Here is a 24,436-nt window from a genome sequence, read left to right as displayed (position 1 = left end):
TAGAGGACATGGAAGAGAAACAAAAGGAGATAGCATTTGTTGGTGAAATCTGGGTTTAAAACCAGGTATCTGGTTTCACATCCAGCCTCTGCTACTTTTATGTAATCTTAAGCCAAGTTTCTTTATTTTATTGCTCATTGGTAAAATGGGCATGGGGTAACTAAATAAAATGTTTATAGTGGTGTTTAAAGAGTTAGCAAATATCGTCTCTCACAGGGTATATTAATTGAGACCTTTCCAGTTCATGTAAATAAAAGATTGCAGATATCTAGGTACATAGGTTAATGACAATTTGGGATAAAACTCATGCCAAATCATAAAACATGAATGTCCCATGATATGTGAATCACCTTTTATAAGTAAGGACAGTCTAATCCCATCTGTAATCTCTTCAGTTGTGCTGTATAGGAAACGTGTTGCTCTGTTTTTTCATCCCTCAATATCTGTTGGGTTGTCTCTGCCCTGTGTCATCAACTGGTCCTGCTGCCAAATCAACCTGTTACTTTTTAAAAATCCTGCTGTTTCCATAAAGTGTTACGAAGTGGTATTTGAGTCCCCACAGAAAATTGCACATTATCCTGCTGGGGAATCTGAGAAGGCATTTGATAGAATCTGACTGACATTTGATTCTGGTGTGTGCCCTTCTTTTGTTTGCTCAGTCATTTGTGCTTTGGGTCCTTAGCTGACGTTCCCAACAGTCCTGACTACTTAGGGTTTCTAGCAACATCTATTGAAGACCAATATTAATTTATCAAGCATGGGTTTCTTTTCCATTCCCAGGATTTAAAGAGTGTATGTCTTTTGAAAGTGGGGTTTTGATGACCTCTTTGTGCCTTTATACTTTCCCCACAAGAGTGACCCTCCATTTTTATAATCAAAGGCAAGGAAGAAGGCAGATTCACTTTCCAGGCAGTTGTACCAGAACACAAACATTTTATAGCATGAGAGATGTTGGTAATTGCTTTGGGAGGGAACATTTCCGTCTCAAAAATCAGAAGCTACCTCTGTATTTCAGGCAGTTCATCACAGCTGTCTCCCGCAGAGGCTTTTATCCACAAGTATGGAAGAGTTTACACTGTTGTAACATTTGATACTATATTAGACAACAGAGGGTAGTAGGCAAATGTGAGAGACTTTCATTTCCTTGAACCTTTGAATGATTACAAGCATTATGTTTCTGGTAAATGGCAGTGCTAATGGCTGTAAAAATATAATGGTATACCTTGAGGGATCATTAGGAAATTCAGGAATGCAAGTACATAATTTTGAGATTGATGTTATTGAGTTATCTTTAAATTTGCACAGAATTTTCTATTGGGCTCTGCATTTTCTAATCCTCTTTCATATTACCTGATTTACAACCAAACTACAACAGTAAACAGAGGTTACAAAGAGTCCTTTTAATAAAGGTCTGTATAAATGAACTCTTAAGCTATTACCTAAATTCTTGCTCCTTACTTCTTGGTAAATACCCTTCTCAGCCAGAACGAATATGAGCTTCTTTCTGGGGGTTTGTGTTCTTCTGGATTTTGAAACTTGAACTATCAACACTTTCGGTCATTTGGTAAATGAATTATCGCCTTCTATCTCATACATGCAAAATAAGACATAGAGACATAAACACAGGAGAAAGAGTGATGTAAGAAAAAAAAAATTGATATCATTGGCACTTTTAATACTCACTTGACAAACCTAAATGCCAGAAAAGAATTGGCAAAATAGTAATTAGCAGGAGCAGTCAGGGAAAAACTAAACACATATTACGTAGAAAGGTCAAATTTCCAGCTTACTGTTAGAAAAGCAGTTAACTGCATGTCTGTCTTCTCAAGAGATGCACAGCTTTGGCTTGTAGCCTAAGAAAAAGTATCAATTTCAAATCAGCAAACTTCTAAATACAAGCAATTGCCTGTAGTTATGTTGTTTTAGTTAGTGCCCCTACTCTTGTTCATCAGGAATGTCTTGTTTATGTTAATTCAACATTGTTACAAAATTTCTAGTAAGAAAATCCTCTTCCTCTGGGAAATCCTTGGTGAGGCATAGTGAGTTTCAAGCTAATAATTGGTGAGAATTCCAAACTTCTTGCTGTTGATTGCTATCTCCACTGAGCAAGGAAGGTTTGGCATACTGTGGCCTGAGAGTCAAATCCAGCTTGCAGGCTGTTTTTGCAAATGAAGTGTTATTGTCACACAAACACACCCATTCATTTAAGTATTTTCTCTGTCAGCTTTTGTGCTACAGTAGCAGAGTTGAGTAATTGCAATAGATCCTACCCTGCGGGGTCGGGGTGGGGGGTGGGAATTTACTACCTGGATCTTTACAGATATGTTTGTTGATTCTTGACTTGTGGTCATGATAGGCCACAGACCGATGCTGTAAAGGTAGGCCACCGATCTGACTTCACCTCATAGCAGGGTCCAGCTCCTATTCTTTGAGTACTATTTAAAACTTTTCCAAGCAGTTAGCAATATCTATGCTTTGTTTTCCACTTAAGGAAGCAGAAGCTATCTTGAAAGAGAACACTTACATTGTATTTGTTTGACAAAGCAGGAGGAACTATGTCACAAAATTTGTATGAAAATTCTTATGTAAATCCTGCAAGTTAACAATAGACATGAGAAATACAGGGCAGTTAATTAAATACTAAGACAAAAATTGCCTAAGACTCTTCAAATATTTTTTCCCATTTTTTTTTTTTTTTTTTTTTAGATGCCTCTATGTAAATGCACAGGTATTTTAAACATAGCTTTATTGGGTGTTCTTCAGTGGTGGGTTCTCTGCAATGTATCTGCTCCTGGAAATAGGTTCCCTGGCAGGAGACAAGGTCCCTGCCCTCAAAAAGCATTTCAGATACAGAGCGAAATTCTCTCCTTGTGATTATCCCTTTCTGGATTTTGCACCTCAGTTCTTGCACCATGTCACCATTGAAGTTGTCTTAATCCCATAATAGTAGAATAATAGAAAATATTATAATAGAAATTATAATATAGAAATTATAATATAGAAAATATTGCCTCCATTCTCACGCACACATGCAATCAAATTTATAACAAAAATGATGAATGTTGATTGTGCTGTGAACCCCCTCCCCCAAATCTTATTTTAGGTGAGGGGTGGAGCACAGTGAGCTGACACCCCCCTTTAGCATCCTGCTCTGAACGTCTCCAGTAGATAGCTTCATTCTCCACCTGTTCTCTTTCTGCCTCTCTGAAAATGACTCTTTCACATCCTTCCCATGTTACGTGTCAGTTCCTCTGGGTTCCAGTCCCTGCTCCTACTCCCTTAAGACATTTCTACATTTCTCTTTATTATGTAGAGTACTGTAGACCCGTCCCAGGTCCTCAAATCTTACATCTCTATATCCAACACTTAATTTTGGCAAACAACAGAATTTCCACTTACCAGGATCTACCTTTCTGAACCGATAGTGAGTTAATTACAAACGAATCCTTTTCATTTCATTTCTCCTTGTCATATGTGCTATTTCTGTGATGAACTTAATATGGTCAGTTTAAAATACAGGGCAAAGTACATCTGATTTGCTAAAGAATGTGTGATGTTGTTAGAACATCTCAGTTTCAGATGTTCAGTATTAGTGAAACTTTCATGCAGCAAAGATTGAATACCAAATGGGGATATTAGTGCCTGTGTGTCCATCTTAAGAAGGTGATACAGTGCTAACCCCTTTTAGAGCTCAGAAATGTAGCACCCTAACAGATATTATTTGGAGTAGTGGTACTTGACTTGTTCTTTGGGAATCACTAGGTAACAGCTACTGCAATTTTTCATGGCTCGGCGATATTTTTTTTTTTTTTTTTTAGAAATTCACGTTCTTTTATTTATTTATTTATGACTGTGTTGAGTCTTCGTTTCTGCGCGAGGGCTTTCTCTAGCTGCGGCAAGTGGGGACCACTCTTCATCGCGGTGCGCGGGCCTCTCACCATCGCGGCCTCTCTTGTTGCGGAGCACAGGCTCCAGACGCGCAGGCTCAGTAACTGTGGCTCACGGGCCCAGTTGCTCCGCGGCATGTGGGATCTTCCCAGACCAGGGCTCGAACCCGTGTCCCCTGCATTGGCAGGCAGATTCTCAACCACTGCGCCACCAGGGAAGCCCTGGCTCGGCGATATTGACGACCCATGGCCATGATGAGGATGATGGTGACGGTGGTGAGGTCTGTCACAATTTGAGCATCTATTATTAGAAGATTCACTTGTGCCCCTTTGACATTCTCACGTTAACCCTTCAGAGTAGGCATCTTGTCTTCATTCTTCAGGGATGGAAACTGAGGCCCATCCCTCTCATCTCTTCATGAGATTTCTCACGACGTCCTTTTCCTTTGTTTCCATTGTTCATGGTGTAAAAGAGGTGCTTGCATGTACTGGTCAGTAGATCAGATGTTTCCCTTACCGAGTACATCAGGATTGTGATGTGGGTGGGGACTTCCGTGAGGCAGCTGCCTTGGACTGGGGAACTGGGCTGTCAGACAGTTACAGATCTAATCACTAAAAGGCACATGACAGAACTTTCTAAGACTGCCCTTTTTTTCCTGAGTTACTACTATTTTTTTTTTCACTACCCCACATTTTTCATCCATTACCATACAATTGATCCCCTTTACCCATTTCACCCTCCCGCAGCCCCTTCCCCTCTGGTAACCACTAAGTCTGTTCTCTGTGTCAACGTGTTAGTTTTTGTTTGGTTTGGTTTGTTCATTCATTTTGTTTTGTTTGTTTACTTTTTATATTCCACATATGAGTGAAATCATACTGTATTTGCCTTTCTTGGTCTGACTTATTCCATTTAGCATAATACCCTCAAGGTCCATCCTTGTTGTCATAAATGGCAATATTTCATCTTTTTTATGGGTGAGTAGTATTCCATTGTATATATATTCCACATCTTCTTTATTCATTCCTCCGTTGATTGGCTCTTAGGTCGTTTCCGTACCTTGGCTATTGTAAATCATGCTGGGATGAACATGGGGGTGCAGATATCTCTTCAGATTAGTGTTTTCATATTCTTTGGATGAATACCCAGAAATAGGATAATTGAGTTTTGTAATGAAGGCAGACCTTGGATAACTCTCAGTCCCAGTCTCTGCATGAACACTTATTAGGTATGTGGAGTTAGCAAGTCACAACCTCCTGGTGTCTGCATTTCCCCATCTCCAAAACACGCGTAAGTATACCCATGTCACAGGATTACAAAATGAGTGATAACTTATGTAAGGAGCCTAACTCAAAGCCTGGCACTTTGTAGGCATTCATTAAATGGGAGCTTGACTTGACAATGATTTTGGCTTTAACATTCCATCTAGAAACCTGTGGTCCAATACCCTCCGCTCCCCATGGCTATTTGATGCTGCTTTCTGCCTCATGTACAGGAAGGCACGCTCAATGGGATGGGAAGCGGGTGTTTACTACTTTCCTTCATTAGGTTTGGAGGCTGCAGGCTCTCTGAGCTCTGCATGGCGGGGAGGAGGAGGGGAGGGACTGTCTTTGTGGTTACGGTCACTTAGTCGGTGCGTAAGGTGCAGCCATCTGTTCAGCTCCTGATCTCGGGTGGCAGAAAGGAGCATAGGAGGAGAGCAGAGGGGCCTGCGTGTGGGGAAGGCGGAGCTGAGGAGGCAAAGGCTTCAGTAAACTTCCACATTTCATATTGAAATTTTAGCAGGAGGTGTAACCAGGCTGACTTTTGTGAATGTTAAACAGTTTGGACTGGAGAGAGGGAAAAAGAAGGCGTGGAATTAGACTAAATACCAATCTGACATAGACTTTTGACTTCTCATTGCTATTCAAATAAGAATATACACAAACACACAGCGTTGGACCATGATGGCAAATATTTGGACTTATAGGGTATATTTTGCCCCTCGTCCCTCTGTGGCTTTAGCTCACAGGGATTTCTAGCAAAGAGGAATGTCATTGCATTTCACAATTCGTAAAATTTATAGGCAGGAGATCCGGGGACCGCTTTCACCATTTCCTGCACAAATGGCTCCAGGGACCCTAACCGATTCTAGAAAGCAGCAATATGTATCTCTGAAGCTAGAGAGCAAGGTACAGTTGTGAATTTGCTTATCCTTTCTTGCTCTGGACATTAACCAGAGTTGGCTTTTTATCCCCAGACATATCAATATAACAGCACAGGGGAACAGAAAGCAAATTGCCTTTGACCTCTTATTTACTAGTGCATTAAATTACGAGGGCACTCTCTTCCACTTTTGTAGATTTGTAAACCAGATTTTCCCCGGTCCAGTCTGAGGTCACAGGAATAGTCTGTCTCGAGATATTTTGGAGTGTATCTATGTTCAGACTTGTCCTTAAATGTTCCTAAGAAGAGAGACTGGAAATCTTCCAGGACACAGTCTGGTTTTCACACTGTGTCTTTTAAAGCCCTATCTGGGGGTAGGGAAGGCTGAGTGAGTGAGACTCAGACTCCCTCCTCCTCTCTCTTTTATGTGTGGGTCCTGTATTACATTTCATTTGGTGCTTTAAAGGTTTTAAAATAAACCACTTTCACAGAGGAGTTCTAGTACACAGGAAAGGAATCTGTGAATGCACTGTTTTTAGGTTGACTTAGCTAGTGTTTCTGCTTTTGGTAATAGGCAAAATTTGCAGAGGAATTAAGGATAAAGGGACCATGCATTATCCATTACATCTTTTTAAACATAGAAACATGACACCTGCATTATTTAAGAAACAAGTAGGCAATCCAATTAACATGTTATCAGGAGGAAGAAAGATATTTTACAGAAGCTTTCAGATTGAGCTTTTAAAAAAATATATTTTTAAATGAAAAACGTGCTCATATAATGAAACTTTTTATTGGATTTCTGAAATATCTGTGACACCAGCTCAAATTAGGAAACAAGAGTATTGGATTCCCATGCACTAATTCTTTTCCCATACCTTTGTGGATAAACTTCTTTCATGATTCATCATAATTTGAAACGGGGAAAATATGTGGGCACGTTGATGTGTATTCAGAATTGACAGAGTCCCAAATCAGACGGACATTTGGCTTTCCTGGTACCACGCCTCTCAGAGGTCTGCAGTCAGTTTATAGGATACAAATATTCAGGCACAGTGAAACAATGCCCAGGGTGTGATCAAAGACCAATAATGAGGGTGAGGCACGTTTAAACAAGTTGTCACAGGGAAACTGTAGCTCTCCATTAGACACACCTGAAATCCACCTATGCATCATTCATGCACATATTTACATACACACACACACACACACACACACACACATATCTCAGATGCGCTGTCAGTGATTAACAAATCAACCCCCTAAAGTAGTAGGATAATCTGAAAAGTTAATAGTGAACAGTGTTACAGCTCATAGGATTAGTTAATTAGACAAAGGCTTGCAGGCAAGATCTCTGTAGTCTCTTCTGCTAAAGTGATGGAACCCACTTAGGCAACTGATGAAAAAAGCAGTGTGAACACTCTTCAAGGGAGGGAATGAGGAATGTAACAGAATAAAACCTCAGCATAGCAGTAACGAGCTGGCAGAAGCATTGCCATCCAGTGATGGCCGTTTCTCAGTGCCGGAAAAGGCAGAGGCTTGGGGAAAAGATTTATAATTTTGGTTACCATCTTTCCTCCTGCTTCAAGGCAATTTTAATTACTTTTTAAAATCAGTCTCTAAACTTGCATTTCCCCACATGAATTGTTGACCTTCACTTTCAAGGACAACTAGGCAGAGTGCTTGTCCGTAGGAGGTATTACATGCATTTTATTAGATGAAGGATGGACATTTAGCCATATTCAAATTAAGACTAATATCTTATTATTTTAGAATTGTCTTAAGAAGAAAAATATGTTGGCAGATGCTGCTTCTTATCTTGTAACTGGCTCTCTGTGATCCTTTCCAGGGGCCACAAAATTGTTTCTTTTTCCTTTGTACCAAAATTCACAAATATAGTGACCTATATTAGCCAAGCAGGGGTTTCAAATAAGTGAAGCAGACTGTCTATAAAATCAAAAGGAGAGGTAAGATACTACTGCTACTACTACTACTACTACTACTACTACTAATGATAATAATAATAATTTGGAGCATAGTACCAAGTTTTTTTTTTTTTTTTAAGCAAGACATTTATTTATTTATTTATTTGGTCACACCGTGCAGCATGTGGGACCTTAGTTCCCCAACCAGGGATTGAACCTGTGCCCCCTGCATTGGGAGCGTGGAGTCTTAACCACTGGACCGCCAGGGAAGTCCCTGTACTCAGTTTAAAACTGACCTCCCAAATTAGGCGTTTGTTTTCATGAATGGTTTGCTGGATTGTCTGATGAGAATTTTTTCAATTAAGCTCTTATAACCATGTAACCATAAGCACAATCATGTACTATTTCAAGAGGTAATATAGAGACATCTGTGGTACCTTTAGTCAACTTCCACCAGTAGCAACATGCTGCATAACTGTAGCCTGATGTCGCAACCAGGATTTTGACATTGATACAGCCAAGATACACAACATCGTCATCAGCCTGGATTCCTCATGTTGACCTTTGACAGCAATACTCATTTTCCTCACACCTTCATCCTTTCCTTACTCCCTGGCAGCCATTAGTCTGTTCTCATTTCTATAATTTTGTCATTTCAAGAATAGTATATAAATGGAGCATACAGTATATAACCTTTGGAATTGGCTGTTTTCACTTAGCATTATTCTCTGGAGAGTCACCCTGATTTTACTTTATATCAGTAGTTCATTCCTTTTTATTACAGAGTAGTATTTCCTGTCAGGGGTGCACCAGCGTTTTGTTTAACCGGTCACCCATTGAAGGACATCTGGGTTGTTTCCAGTTTGGGGCTCTTATGAATAAACATTCTGCTATAAACATTTGTATATAGGTTTTTGTGTGAACACAAGTTTTTATTTCTCTGGAATAAGTGCCCAGCAGGGCAAGTACTGGGTTGTATGGCAGTTCACATTTAGTGTTTTTAAAAACTGCTCAACTGTTTTCCAAAGTGGCTGTGTCATTTTACATCTAGGCCAGCAGTGTGTGAGGGTTTTTCTATATTCTTGTCAGTATTTAGTGTTGTCACTATTTTTTTTTAAATTTTAGTCATTCTGTCATTCTTACAATTCTGTAGTAATAACTCATTGTGATTTTAATTTGCATTTCTCTAATGGCTAATGATGTCAAACATCTTTTTATAATAAGTCTTAAAATGGGGTAGAATGATTTCTCCCACTTGCTTCTTACTTTTTAAAAATTGTTTCAGCTGTTTGAGTTCCTCCGCCTTTTCTATATAAACTTTAGAATAATCTTGTCTGTGTCTATAAAAAGTTTTGCTGGAATTTGATACAAATATCAATCTATGTATCAATTTGGGGAAAATTAGTATTTTTACTATGATGATTGTTCTAATTTATGAACACATTATAGCTCTTCATTCATTTAGATTTTTAATTTTTTTCATCAGTGTTGTATCATTTTCAGCTTACCATTTCTGTACACATTTTGTTAGATTTACATCTAAGTATTTCTGTTTTTTTTTTTGAAAATTATAAATAGCATTGTACTTTGGATTCTGGCATCCATGTGTTCTTTGCTAGTATATTGAAATGCAGTTGATTTTTACATGTTTTATCTTGTATCCTATAATCTTACTGAACTCACTTACGTTAGTTCCGCAAGTTTTCTTAGGATTCTCTACATAGACCACCATGTCATTAATAAAGAGGGACAGTTTTATGTCTTCTTTCTGCTCTGTATGCATTTTATTTCCCTTTCTTGTGTTATTGTGTGGACTAGAATTTCTAACACTGTGTTGAGTACTGTGATGGGAGCAGACATCCATGCCTCATTCCCATCCTTAGGGAAAAGTGTTTAGTCTGTTACCATTAAGTATAATGTTAGCTGTAGGGTTTTTTTTTTGTTTTTTTTTTTTTTTTTGCTACTCTTTACCAAGTTGAGGAAGTTCCCTCTACTGTTTTTTTCCAGAGTTTTTATCATGAGTAGATGTTGATTTTTGCCAGATGCTTTTTGTACATTTATTGATTTTTCTTCTTTAGCTTGTTAATATGGTGGATTACATTGATTGGTTTTAAAATACTGAGCCATCCTTGCAAACCCAGAAAAAACCCTATGTGGTCAAGATGTACACTTATTTTTTATGTATTGTTGACTTACATTTGCTAATATGAGAATTTATGCGTCTGTATTCATGGAAAATATTGGCCTTTAGTTTGTTTTTTGGTACTGTCTTTGGTTATGTTATCAGTGTAAGTAACTTCATAAAATGAATTATAAAGTGCTCCCTCTTCTTCTGTTTTCTGGGAGAGATTTTATAGAATTGGTGTTAATTCTTCTTTAAACATTTGATGGAATTCTCCAGTGAAATCATCTGGGTCTGAGATTTTGAGTGTGTGTGAGCTTTAAAATGACAAATTAAATTTCCTTGTTAGTCACAAGGTGAGTTAAATGATCTATTTCGTATTAGGTGAGTTGTGATATTCTTAGGATTTTGAGTTGTTGCTCCATTTCATCTTAGTTGTCAAATTTACTTTTGTAGATTTCTTTGAATTATTCTCTAAGAATCTTGTTTATGCCATCAAGGTCTCTAGTGATATCTCATGTGTCTTCCTTTCTACTTTGTCACTCTTGCCAGAAGTTTGTCAATTTTATTGATTTTTTTTCAAAGAAACAACCTGTTTCATTGCCTTTCTATATTGTTTTTATGTGTACAGTTTTATTTAATTTGGTTCTTTATTATTCCCTTCCTTCTTTTTACTTTGAGTTTTGTTTTTTTTTTTCTTCTTTTTCTAGAATCTAGAAGCTTGGATTATTGGTTTGAGACTTTCCTTATTTTCCAGTGAATGTGTTTAGCTCTGTAAATTTCTCTCTCAACACTGCTTTAGCAGTTTCTCACAAATTTTGATATGTTATATATCCGTTTTCCTTTACTTTAATATATATTTTGATCTTGCATGAGACTACTTCTTTTACCCATGAATTATTTAGAAAAGTGTTGTTTAGTTTTCAAGTGTTTAGAGATTTCCTTCTCAACTTTCTGTTACTGATTCAGTTTGATTCCATTGTGGTAAGAGAACATACTCTGTATGACTTCAGTTCTTCCAGAACTTTTGAGGTTTGTTTTATGATCCAGGCTATGTCCTGTCTTGATATGTTACATGGGCACTTAAAAAGGATATACAATTTTCTGTTGTTGGGAGGAATATTCCGTAAGTATTGAGTAGGTCTTGTTGGTTGATGGTGTTTTGAGATGATTCTGTACCCGTCTTGATTTTCTGTCTAGTTGTTTTATCAATTGTTGAAACTCCAGCATTGAAATCTCCAACTGTAATTATGGATTATTTATTTTTCCTTTCAATTCTGTTATTTTTGGCTTAATATATTTTGCAGCTTTTTTTTTTTTTTTTTTTTTTTTTTGGTACATACATATTTAGAATTGCTACTTCTTTTTGGAGGATTAGTCCTTTCATCATCATATAATGCTCCTCTCTGTCTCTGATAATTTTCTTTCCTATGAAGTCCACTTTATCTAATATTCATATAGTCACTCCTGCTTTCTTTTTATCAATGTTTGCATTATATATCTTTTTCCTTTGTTTTACTCTCAACATGTCTACATTGTTATATTTAAAGTTACTTCCTTGTTGACAGAATAGAGTTGGGTCATATTTTTTAATTCACTCTGAAGATCTCTATTTTTTAATTCATGTATTTAGACTGCTTCCATTTAATGTAATTATTGCTATTTTAGGGCCTAAGTCTGACATTTTACACTTTGTTTTCTATTTGTTCTCTTGTTCTCTCTAGTTTTCATTTCTCTCTTTTTCTTCCTACTTTCCTGTTGGTTATTGAACATTTTTTGAACTCCATTTTGATTTATCTGTAGTGTTTTTGAGTGCATCTCTTTGTATAGCTTTTTTTTTTTTTAAATTTAAGCAAATTAGTTGTTTTTTTTTTTTAATTTATTTATTTTTATGGCTGTGTTGGGTCTTCGTTTCTGTGCAAGGGCTTTCTCTAGTTGTGGCAAGTGGGGACCACTCTTCATCGCGGTGCGCGGGCCTCTCACTATCACGGCCTCTCTTGTTGCGGAGCACAGGCTCCAGATGCGCAGGCTCAGTAGTTGTGGCTCACGGGCCCAGCCGCTCCACGGCATGTGGGATCTTCCCAGACCAGGGCTCGAACCCGTGTGCCCTGCATTAGCAGGCAGATTCTCAACCACTGCGCCACCAGGGAAGCCCTGTATAGCTTTTTTAGTTGTTACATTATGCCTACATATCTTATCACAGTTTACTGATTTCATCATTTTACCAGTTAGAGTAAATTGTGAAAACCCTACCTCCCTTTATATCTTTTTACCCTCCTCATTTATAATATTTCTTAAATGTGCCCTCTACATATATTTAGAACCTCATCAGATAGTGTTATAATTTTTACTTCAACCATTAAAAGTAATTTGGAAAACTCAAAAGGAGAATGTCTGTTGTCTTTACTGATATTTTTGCTAGCCATGTATTTTCTTTTTTTTCTTATTTCTTCTTTCATTATTTCCAAGATTTATTGTTTTATTATTTTCTTTCTGTTTTAAAGAACTACCTCTTTAGCAATTTATATAAAATAAGTCTGCTGGTCATAATTTCTCTTAGTTTTCCCCCATCTGAGAATGTCATGTTTTCTCCTTCATTCTAGAAGGATATTTTCACTGGATCTAGTTTTCTGTGTTGAAACTTCCTTTCTCTCAGCATTTGAAAAATGTTGTGCCATTTCTTTCTGAACACTATGGTATGATGAGGTATCTACTTTCATTCAGATTGCTTTCCCCTATAGGTAAGGTGTCATTCTTCTTTCACGGCTTTCAAGATTTTCTTTGTCTTAAGTTTTCAGAAGTTTAACTGTGATATATCTTAAAATGGATGCATTTGGAGTTACTCTGTTTGGGGTTTGTTCAGCATCTTGAATGCCTAGCTTTATGTGTTTGGCAAATTTGGATGTATCCAGTTGCTGTTTTAGCACTTTCTCAGCCCCTCTTTCATCTTCTTTTCCTCTGGGACTCTGATAACATAAACATTAAGTCTTTTGCTATCATTTCATACATCCTTGAGGCTCTGTTCATTTTTTCTTCTTTAGTCTATTTTTTAATCTACTGTATAGTGTGGGTAATGTCCATTGTTCAGAGTTCAAGTTCCCTCATCATTTCTTGTATCTCTTCATTCTTCTCTTGAACCCATCTATTAAGTTTTTTTATTTTGGTTATGTTAATTTTCACTTCTAAAATTTCCATCGGGGTCTTCTTTGTATCTTCTGTTTGTTTGCTAAGATTTTCTATTTTTTTAATGAGACTTTCTATTTTCCATTTTTTAAAAGTGTGTCCATAATTGCTCTTGAGGCATTTTATGATGGCTCTTTTAAAATCTATGTCAAATAATTCTAACATGTTTGTCCTCTCAGTGTTGGCATCTATTGATTAAACTTTTTTCATTCAGTTTGAAGCCTTTCTAGTGCTTGGAGTGACAGGTTTTTGTTTTTGTTTTTTTCTGAAGTTTGGACATTTGGGGTATTATGAGCATCTATGACTTATTTAAACCTTCTATTATAGTTGTTTTCCCCTGACACTGCTGTGTTAGATGAAGGATTCCACCTCATTATTGCTAGTTTGGCATAAAAGTTCAGGTTCCCTACTCAGTCTTTGCCAACACCCAAGGGCAGAGAGTTCCTTATTAGGAGCTGGGAGAGGGGAGGAGCTGGGAGTTCTGGTTCTCCACTAGACCTCCACTGATACCTCCCTCGATGGTAGGGATAGGAGTGCCTCATTTCTCCTCCCCGCATGATGTCTGCTGATACCACCAGCCACCAGCCATGGGCAGAAGGACTCACTACCACTGGGTGATAATGAAAGTCCTGAGTCTCCACTAGTCGTCCTCCTATACCACCCCAGCAGAGGAGAGTGGCACCTTATTACCACCCAGTGGGAGTGGAAGGCCAGGCTCTCTCTGAGGAAAGGATGGGCTCATGACTTCCTGAAAAGCATGAACGTCTAGCTTCCTTCTTAGTCTTCTCTGAAACCACTGTTTGGGGTTGGGATGCCTTGTTGCTTCCTCAGCAGCATGGAAATCTAGACTCCACCCTTGGCTTTTGCTGGTGAAAGTAGGAGTAGGGCTACTGAATTTTCTATGCTCTTTGGCTGGAGTGAGATGGTTACTATCTAAATGTTTCCTCTCTTGTTAGGCTGCCCCTTTCATAGTCCTTTGGCTAGAGGAAGCAGACTTTTGTTGGAACTTTTGTTGTCTGGGTCTATTGCTGTGTCTGGGTTGCCAGTGTCTTTAGCTCCAAGCCTGAGATATGTAGGGCCAAAAGAAATATCAGAAACTCACCACGGTATCGTTCCTTGAGTCCTGAGGGCACTAGTTAGTCGGCCTCTTATTCCCACCTTTCAGATTCTTCTTATGGTTGTTTCATATATATTATACAGGGTCTTTAGCTGTACCTCATGGGAGAAATAGGTAAAAGTACGTATATTCCATCCTTTTGGAAGTGGGCATTTCTAGACTGCCTGATTTTTCATGATAAGCTCAAGACCCAGATTTTAATATAAATTCTTCCTGTTTTGTCTTCTTTTTATATTGGAAATTAATAGTTAAATAGCAGGCTAAATGCAAAATGTCTACAGTCCAACAGTCTGTGCACTCTGCTCGGTTTCCTAAGAAATTAGCTTTCCCTGGCTAAGATTTGTCATTTTCTTACCTCATTTTATATAAATGTCTATCATTTATCTGGAGGTGACATTGCTGACAAACTGAACTATCAAGGGCATAGCCAAGAAAGAGGAATTTAGTGGGAAAAGATCACTAGGCAACCAAATTAGACGTCAAAATGTCCAGACACTAAATTTCTTGTACTTTATAAATAGTTAATAGGCCTTTAGGCTCCCTCTTAGAGCATGATTTAAAAAAATATGTGTAAAATAAAATCACGTACATACACATGTAGAAAGTCAGCCTACTTTCCAAAGCATGATGCAAATTAGAGGAGATAGGATTTCATGAGTTAGGAACACTGAAAACATTAAAAAGAAAATACAGTGAAGCAAAAGAGAAGAAAATGATAAAATCCATTAAAAACAGCCAAATCCCCTAAAAAACACTTGTGGCTCCTCATTATTGGTGCACACATTCTTATACATCCTTGGTAGGTGCTAAAGGTCTTCCTTTATCTGTGTGTTGTTCAGGTATTGATATCTGTCATTAGAAGTTTGAGTTTCAGGGATTCATATGATCATCTCTACCCTCTGCCTTATGCAAATTTGCAACTACTTAGCTAAGACAAAAAATTGTTTTTAATCATTCAGAGGAGGAAAAAAAAAGCACTTCTTATAGAGCCCCTACCATGTGTGTTAGGCAGCATATTGAGAGCTTTACCACAGTATCTATTTTAATTTTTATAAACACTCTATGCAATAAATACTATTATTTTCCATTTTCACTGTTTGAGAAACTGAGTTTGAAGGCCAGGAGTAATTTTACAAGGGCTCTGGCTTGTCAGTGGCCATGATGGAATTGGCATCCAACAAGACTCCAATAGCCATGCTCTTAACCAGCCTGTAATATGGATTCTAAAATGTTGAGATCACACATTGGGAATTAAGGGAGAGGTTTTTGGACATCTAGAAATTGCATTAATGTTAAGACACTTGAATTCACTCTGCAGCAGCAAAAAACTTCCACGCTGACATTGACTGTGTCCTCTGGGATCTTGACTGGTGACTCTAAAAGATGCTTCTCAGCTTCCTAAGTCAGGAACTATAGGCTCCAAGAAACTGAGAATTAAACTTTTTATACGTGACTGTGGCAACAGCACAACTGTGCTTGTTGTTTACAACAGGTATACCCTCTTTTTCATTGCCAATTGTCAAACAAAGGTGTTCACAATTACAGGCAGTTTGATACTCTATATTAGGGAGGATTCATGAGATCCAGAAGGACCTCTTGGTATGGAAGGACAAGGAAGGGATAACTTGGCTTCCACTGTCTTGGGGCAGATGTCATCCACATTGCTGTGCATCCAAGCTAGTCCTTTGGTATACATAGGCATCCTGCTACAGCGTGGTAAATAACCAAAGAAGAGCAGAAGGGTTCCAAACTACAGGTCTGCTCCCCAAGTATTTCCTGACATATTGAGGAGGCAGTGAGCAACGGTAGCCTAGAGAAAAATCATTACACTGGCTCCGGGTTGTATTTGCCTTTTTAATGAAAATTTGTATTTTCCTCTTCTGTCTAGGCCCTGCCCTATGGTCCAGGCTATTTTGCATGGCCAGTGAAATCAATAAGAGCCTATCATTTGGAACTTAGTGGCATCTAAGTGTTTTGGTCTTATTTGCTAGGCAGAAGGCTAGTGTTTTCTGAATGATGTTTGTGTACATTTCCAGGCCCAGGGTGTTAAGCAGCAGGCTGTGGGGCTCCCTGGTTGCCAGATCATATGTTGGAAAGGCTTCTTTCCATCAGCTTACCTGCTGTGTTCAGTGCTCTTCCCCGTTTTTCTTTTCCACAGTGGATATCGCAGCCATGGAAAGGACAGTATGGGTAGGCTTAGGTTGATGGTCACGGGGTTGTGCGAGTTAGACCTCTGTGAGCAAGATGATGTCCTGTAGGTAGGTGACTAGGGGAAAGAAGAGACCAGGTGTGTCCAAGATACAGATTTGCAAAGAAGGGAAGACGGATGAGGAGTTTCCTGAAGGCTCATTAAAGAAATCAGAGGAAGATTGCATGTCAAGAATGCCTTATATTATTATTCTCCAGACGCAGCTAGGCAAATTTTATGTTAGTCGAATGTGACCTGGTACCATTACAAAGCATCACCAGCATATATTTACGCCTCATACGCCTTTCTTTTATTTTTATTTATTTAATTTTGGTATTTGTTTTTCCCCAGTCCTTCGGTAGCAAAAACAGAGTGTAATTAAAGCGGGATAAAATCAGTTTTGCTTTGAACCACTTTGTAGTAAGATCTTGCATTAGAGTGACAGACTTATCGTGCCATCTTCGCACATATAGAAAATCAAAAGATGAGTTATTTTGCTATTACTTTTTTCCCCAAATCTATTCAATTAAAAAGCAAGAGAATTAATTTACTGTGTCGAGTTCTTCTATTAAGGCTGATTGTTTAAGTATACATTAAGCGTTTGCAGAAGAAATGGTGCAGTGCTGACCAAATTTGCCTTCTTGTGTTTTCATCTGAGTCAGAGCGTGAGTCAGAACTGAAAGCAGCATTTCTTAGGATCATAATCTGGGTTTTTCTCCTGTGATGTTTTTAGGTGGCCAAGTGACAAGTGCCCAAACTCAGGCCTGACTTTTCGGAAAGCATCGGCCTTCTGCCGGACCTGGATAATGGATGTCAAGGATCGGCGACACCGCTCTCTGACCAGGGGGCGGTGTGGCAAAGAGTGTCGCTACACGAGTTCTTCCCTAGACAGTGAAGACTGTCGCGTGCCCACGCAGAAGTCCTACAGCTCCAGCGAGACTCTGAAGGCCTATGACCATGACAGCAGGATGCACTATGGAAACCGAGTCACAGACCTCGTTCACCGGGAGTCAGATGAGTTCCCAAGACAAGGTATGTAGAGCTGACCGCACTGATGGTCCGAGCTGTCTTATTACATGCTTGCACTGTTGCACGTCGATGACAGAGGTTGGTAGAAATGGGGAGCAAAGCAGGCTGACATCAACTCCCCATTAAAGTTTAGTTTAAGAGAACAATCTTCTTATTAACCCATATCAAACTCCTGTGGGGATTATACAAGGGCTTCTTTTGTTCTAGACACTCAGTTCTTTGACAATTTGGTAGTTGCTTTTGGAGACCTACCAGCGTAGGTTTTGACAGATGTGACAGACAGCAGACCCTTGGCCCCATGAGGGGTATTCCTGAAACCATCACAGATTCTGATCTTGAGGAACACGGAATTATCTGTGATTTTTAAACTATTCTCCTTGAAACCAATACACAAGCCTCCCAAAGTTCAAATTTCTCCTGCTTCTCACTCTGGGCTTCTTGGTTATATTCTCTTTGAACAAATGCTATAATGATAAAAACATATTTGAATCCCCCCCCCCCCGCCGATATAATAATGCTTAATTTCTCTCTTCCCCCCCAAAAAAACATGTGATGTTAATTCTGAGTTACACATTTTTTTGTTTGTTTTGGAGCACAGGTGAATTCCAATTTCAATTCCACTGATATAATTCCCCTGTACTTTCACACAAACTTAATTTTCATATAGTATTTTGCTTGCTTTGGGGAAGAGAATGTTGGCATTCTCTTCCTAGTCACTGGCCGTGGAGAATTTTGTTATCACTTGTCATGAGTGGCTATAAATGTATGGACACGTAGACTCAAGCACAAACAGTCCTGAGGAGCAGTGTGTCTAAGTTGACTCACGGGCTCCACGTCTTGTGCTTTGTGTACCAGCCTTGCCATGTATGTGATTTACATAAAGGCTTAGCAAAACTACAAGTGTATGCACGGAAATACAGTGAGTGCACCAGGAAGGGTCGCTCTGCCTGTGCCAAGGGTCAACGCCCTGCCTGCTGGGTTACTGCATCATGTGTTTATTAACGCCGATTCTGTAGTTCTTGTTCTATGTCCCTGTCAGTAAATGTTGCGACTAACTTAATTCCTCATGAGATACCTTAACTTGCGTCTTAGTCCTTTCAGGCTGTTGTAACAAAATACCGTGAACCAGTGGCTTATAAACAACAAATTTATTTTGCACAGTTCTGGAAGCAGGGAGGTCCAAGGTCAAGGCACTGGCAGATTTGGGGTCTGGTGAGAGGTCTTTCCCTGGCCCACAGACAGCCATCTTTCCCTGTATCCTCATATAGCTGAAGAGGGCAAGAGAGCTCTCTGGGGCCTCTTTTATAAGGGCACTGAACCCATTCACGAGGGCTCCACCCTTGTAACTTATTTACCTCTCAAAAGTCCCACCTCCAAATACCATTGTGGTTTTCGTTTCATGTAAAAAATTTTGGAGGGTCACAAACATTTAGTCTATAGCAGCTTGGAATGCCATTCCTGGTTTCTTAGCTTCCTTAAGTTACTTTACTTATCTTTTATTTCTTAGAAAACACTACTTATATGTAATATATATGTATATATCCTATAATCCAGTGGTTGTTCTAAAAATAACACGTTCTCAAATTCTCCTTGTTTAGCCTAGCTTCAGCTTTTATATTTAATAGAATATTCAATAAAATCAGTGGAGAAGCAGTTAAAATTGTTTTTCCAGTGCCATTGTAGACCCTTGCAGAATACACTTTTTATTTAATCTTCAGTCTCATTTTCTGAGTTGCCTTCATGTAAATGAAACACTTTGCAAACAGGGGGAGGGTTCCTTGAAAATTGCTCTGTATCAAATGTCTTTGATCTGTGAGTAACGTCAACAAGTGTTTTACTTTGTTAAATTCTCACCTGACCCCAAAGTGCAGGTAGTGGGAATTGGGGGAAAAAAAAAAAAAATGAGGAATCACAGCTTAATTAAAGGAGGGCTTAAATATCCACTGTGAAAAATGAGGACACCTACCTTTTATTTCCAAGAGCATCTCTAATACAAGACTCAAATATTTTGAAAGGTGATGCACGTTCAACACGATTGAAAGCCTTTCATTTTCTGCTGTAATTTTGGTTTTATTTATGATATTACTGCATACATTTTTGTTTCTCGTGATTCTGGGTTGAAATGTGGCCTCTCCTTCCTAAGTCTCATTAAAGGTGCATCCTGGCTTCTGGATCATTGTGCACTGAGCTGTAGATCCCAGATTATTGTTGAAATGTGGATTTGCCTGTCACCTTTTCCCTTATTAATATTTACATAAAATGAAACCAAGTGCTTGGGATTTTATTTTCATATATACCTTTATTCTTCCTGTTTAATCTTGTTCCTCTCCATTGATAATAATGGAAGTCGCCTGGCCATATCAAACTGCTAGCTTTGCAATTAACAATTCACACATGCCTTGTGTTGTTATTGAGCCCATATTTGTTTGTGTAATGTGTTTGCATGAATTAAAAACTGTGCAGGCCAAAAGTAGAAATGAAAAGGCATTGGATGTATTTGCATATGCAAGTGCAATTCCTTCTGAAGACATCTATGAATTTATGCATGAAAATGTAGTCAGTCTGAGTGGATCTACTTTGATGGGTTCTAAAATTGAACTCTGCAGGAAGTAAATAAGCACATATTTAAGGAGAGGAGGAACAGGAGATGCAATCTGGCAAGCAGCACTTTTAAAGTGAAACCTAGCCGCTCCAGAGAGGGTTAAAACAAATTTTACACTCAGTAATAACAATAGTTTTTTAAAATGTCACGCATTTCCCATTTTATTTTCTTATTCATGAAATCAAAGAGGAGGATCACCTCAGCACTTATTAGCCTAGAGGTACATTAGCAAGGATCAGAGCGGGATCATCTCCTACGGTATTCTTATTTAAAACCCAAGACACTGATCATAAAACAAACGCGCTTCTCACGTACAAGCAAGTTTGGCAAACGCAGTTGGACGACTCTCCAGATGCTCAGAGGGGAAAAAACTTGCCAGCTAGCAGAAGTGATTTGGGGCCAGGGTCAGACCTTGTCCTGTTTCCCCAGCTGGCTGGCAGCAAGTATCAAATGTGAGAACCTGCCAAGTCCCAGCAGGAGAGATGGGCCACATGTTCCCCTGAGAAGCTTATGGAAACTCCTGTCAAAGTAAAACTTCTTTGCTTGCTTTCAACACAGAATCCTCCTCTGCCTCCTTCTGTTGTGGGTCTCTTCTCCTACGAAGAGACAATGCAAATTACCTGTCTGGCCTCTTTATGCTGGATCCTCCTGGTGTGAAGGGAGAAAATTACTGACCTTAGGTCTATGGCCGCTGGAGTCATTAGTAATTAGTAAATGACTAATCCTGCACTAAATAGCATCCGAGTGGTCTGAAAGTTAATGCGCCTGACAAAAGTGACCAGTGGTCTGATCCCTGGGCAGACCCAGTCCCAGCCTAATCTGTGAAATAGATGTCACTTTGAATAATGTAGGTCAGCCAAGTTCCCAGGCAGGTTGTATCAGCTTGTTCTTTTGGACCCTGAAGTTAGGGTGTAGAACAGTGTGATATACAAGACATCCTCCCGTGGCTTAGGAGCCTAAAGGTAGGTTTGAACTCTACTTTTGCATATGTATGTACCTGTGACTCTGGTCTACTTCTGTGCTTCACCAGGATTACTATACCGTCTTCAGATGTATTAAACAACAACAATCATAATAACAAAAGAGTAATGGCTAACAATTATGGAGACTTTCTTCATGTCAGGTGCCTGTCTAAGCATTTTACTTGTAGTAATTCAGTTAATGTTCACAGCAATGTTGTACGGTAGGTACTATTATTAATCCCTTTTTTTATGGATTAGGAAACCTAGGCATGGGGAGATTAAATACGTCATCCAAGGTCACAAACATAGGAAGAACTGGAGACAGGTTTCACATCCAGGGAGCTGGATTCAAGAGCTGTGTTTTAAACCATTATGTTTGAGCACTTCTCAAATAAATAAGTAAACCAATGAAAACAAGCCATTCAGCTTCAGTCAAAGGCTATGAACTTCAAAGTAGAAACCTTTTAGGTATCAACACCTGTAAGCCTTTCTCCATATAGGAGGTATAATCCCTAACATTGATGGAACATAGAATGAGCACCACCAGCCTCAATGCTGATCTAGATTCCTGTTCTCGCCTATTCCCCTCCATGTGCACAACTATCCCAAACTTCCCGGAAGCCTACCTTCCTACAATGCTTCTCCACCACCCACCCCTGTAGGAGAAAGTTCCCAGTGTCAGTATGTGTGCCAGGCTGGGAGCACTGATTCTCTTCCCTCCCCTAGGGCATCGCTTTTTGCACCACCTCTCATCCCGGAACACTAACCAAGAAAGGGGTCACTCTCTAAATGCTGTTGCTTAGGTAAGCAGAACGGACTGGTTTCTGGGCTGTAGCCAAGGCTCAGTGGGCCAGAGAGTTCCGCCAGGCTGCTCATCCCTCAAACAGCTCTGCTTTCCGGTTAGTAGTGCAAGTCTCTTGAGAGGGGGCCAAGGTTGAATTCTTTCTCTGTACCTCAGGCTGTCTGTTTGGGTCAAGGTTGAAGAAAGAACTGGAGGAAGACTGGATTTTTGAAAGGATGCTTGCATCTCTTCTCTCCATCAGATCTAGCACAGAAACAACTTTCACTAACCCCTTGATACCCTTTAAAAATACATCAACACACACACGTACACATTTGAGGCTAGGTTTGATTTTGGCATTTCATAAACTAATTTTCACTCTTGTGATCTTTAAAATAATTTGGGCAATATGTTTTTGCACTGTGTAATTTGGCATAGCGTAAATTAAACATGTGCTAATGAGCTGAAAACTCATGAACTACCAGTAAACTCAAGTGTTACCTGTATCGATTCAATTAATGTATGTTATAATTGTTGAAGTACATTGGAAACCTGTGAGCATTTCTGTTTATACCATTGTGTTAAAATAGTTATTTTTCCACTGTACCCAAAGCAACAGTTAGGTTCTGTTTTGAAAACCCCAGCCTTTTAATTTATCTGCCACGATAAACCATTACATTTTAGGGAAGTTCAGGAGTTTGGTTGGTCAATATTTGGAAGGCTGACCAGTACCTTGAGAAGATTGCTTTCCATTTATTCTTCTACCCCTAGGCAAGACTTCTTTTCATACCTCAACTGAGAATAGTGTTTTACTTCTTAGTCTTTGGTTGTGTTGTTGCTTTAAAAAAAAACCTTTAGAAAAAGAAGGACTCTACAACATTTCAATGTAAGATGATCTTTTATCTTCTTGCTGGCTAACTTGAATGCTTGTTGCTTCATCTGAAAGGCATATGGGAGAGCAGTTAACAGTACAGACCCAGAGTTAAACTGTGTCTATATCCCAGTATTGCTGTGTTTGATCAGCATGACCTTGATCACATTCTAGAACACAGACTAGACTAAGTCTTATTTTCTGTTCTTGTAAATGTTTCCACCAATATGATTATTGGGATCCTTCCTTACGATTATGCATTTATGCTATGGATGTTGTCTTTCTTTTAATAAAGTGCTGAATACATGCTAGCAGTTATGATTACTACTGTTTTAATACTATTGTCAGCAAGAGTGGTGATCATCTTCCCTCCAACCCTTACAATATTGTGTGTGACAGAAATCTCCCTTCTTCCCACGCCCACACCTTCGATTTGTTTCCTGTGACTTGAAAAACTTCTGACATCTTCAAAGCCAGAATTTCTCTTCCAGTTGTTGATAGCGTGTCTTTGACTCCCTGCGCACCATACCTTTTGCTCCCAAAGATGAACATAACTCACAGATTATTTCCCTATTTTTAGAAAGGAATGAAAAATACCATGTAGCAACTGTCAGCTGATGCCAACACACTGTAAGAGTTGCTAGTCTGACAATTTTACAAGTAAAAAAAAAAAAAAAGATTGGAAAAATGCTCTAAGGTAGTGTCACTGGATACAATTTTTTTTAAAGATGTTTGTTTTATAGCATATAAATGGCATATAAATCTTAGGAATGGGTTTAAATTACAAGAAGATTTTATGCATATAAACTCTGGATGAAAATTAATTGATTCTCATCACTCTACATGTAATAATTTGGAGTCCTTTTCACTTAGAGAGTTGAGCTTATCTGGATTTTCATTGTTGTATTCACTGCCCTTCTAGGATTACAGTCTTCATGTTTCCCAGTTGTTCTTCTTTCAGTAATTATCTACTGTCAATTTTGCATTCAACTTTGGATCTAACTTTCTTTGAATTGTCTTCCTTTTTCTGTTCTTTTTCCGTGGTAATTCTCCATTTCACCTGAGACCTTCCCTCTTTCTTCTCCATGGCACTTCCTTTAGAACAGTCTTGTTTGTACAATGCCAGTGTTCACTGCTTCTGTTTTTCAAGACTCTTTGAGTTACAAGTAAAAGTAGGATAATATCTCAACTGAAATTATCGTATGAAAAAATCTGATGCTTTGTCTTATGTCGTTGGAGAATCTAGCAATACATCTGGCCTCACACTTAAGTCTTTTTTCTCATTCTCTTTACTTGGCTTTACTTTGGAGAGAGATCTGTTGGAAGTTGTCTGTTGATAACCCCACTCTCATATCTCTTCCCTGGGTAGCATCATTGGAAACAGTCTTCTGCAGTCATCAGCAGAATATTCCTAAGGAAGATTCAGATGGGCCTGGCATGGGACACATGCTCATTCCTCTGTCACTCTAACTTCAGTTGGCCATGTCTTGGGCTTAGGCTATACCTAGAGGTAGCTTATAGTGAGTACTTTCTAAGCCTGATGGAATAAATGCCATATAGGATATAAAAATAAATGTTCTGATATCAGACGTAGGTAAAGAATATTGACCGGCCTGATAATACATG

General features: G+C 38.8%; 1 protein-coding gene and 1 long non-coding RNA gene across 3 annotated transcripts in view; one reads left to right on the top strand and one right to left on the bottom strand.

Moving 5' to 3' along the window:
• Positions 1-24,436, bottom strand: part of LOC309658278 — a 953,833-nt gene that overhangs the window by 461,352 nt on the left and 468,045 nt on the right. The gene's annotated exons all lie outside the window — the stretch shown is intronic.
• Positions 1-24,436, top strand: part of LOC309658213 (teneurin-2-like) — a 1,589,229-nt gene that overhangs the window by 1,488,958 nt on the left and 75,835 nt on the right. For both annotated transcript variants that reach the window (XM_082456602.1, XM_082456603.1), the window contains one exon: positions 17,299-17,597. In XM_082456602.1, the coding sequence (XP_082312728.1) occupies positions 17,372-17,597 (226 nt within the window). In that variant the 5' untranslated portion in view covers positions 17,299-17,371. The remainder of the gene's footprint in view (positions 1-17,298; positions 17,598-24,436) is intronic.

This window comes from Balaenoptera physalus, assembly GCF_965194825.1.
Source record: "Balaenoptera physalus genome assembly, chromosome: 3".
Taxonomy (NCBI): domain Eukaryota; kingdom Metazoa; phylum Chordata; class Mammalia; order Artiodactyla; family Balaenopteridae; genus Balaenoptera; species Balaenoptera physalus.
The sequence above is the reverse complement of the archived record's forward strand: the minus strand, read 5'-3'. Positions and strand labels throughout refer to the sequence as shown.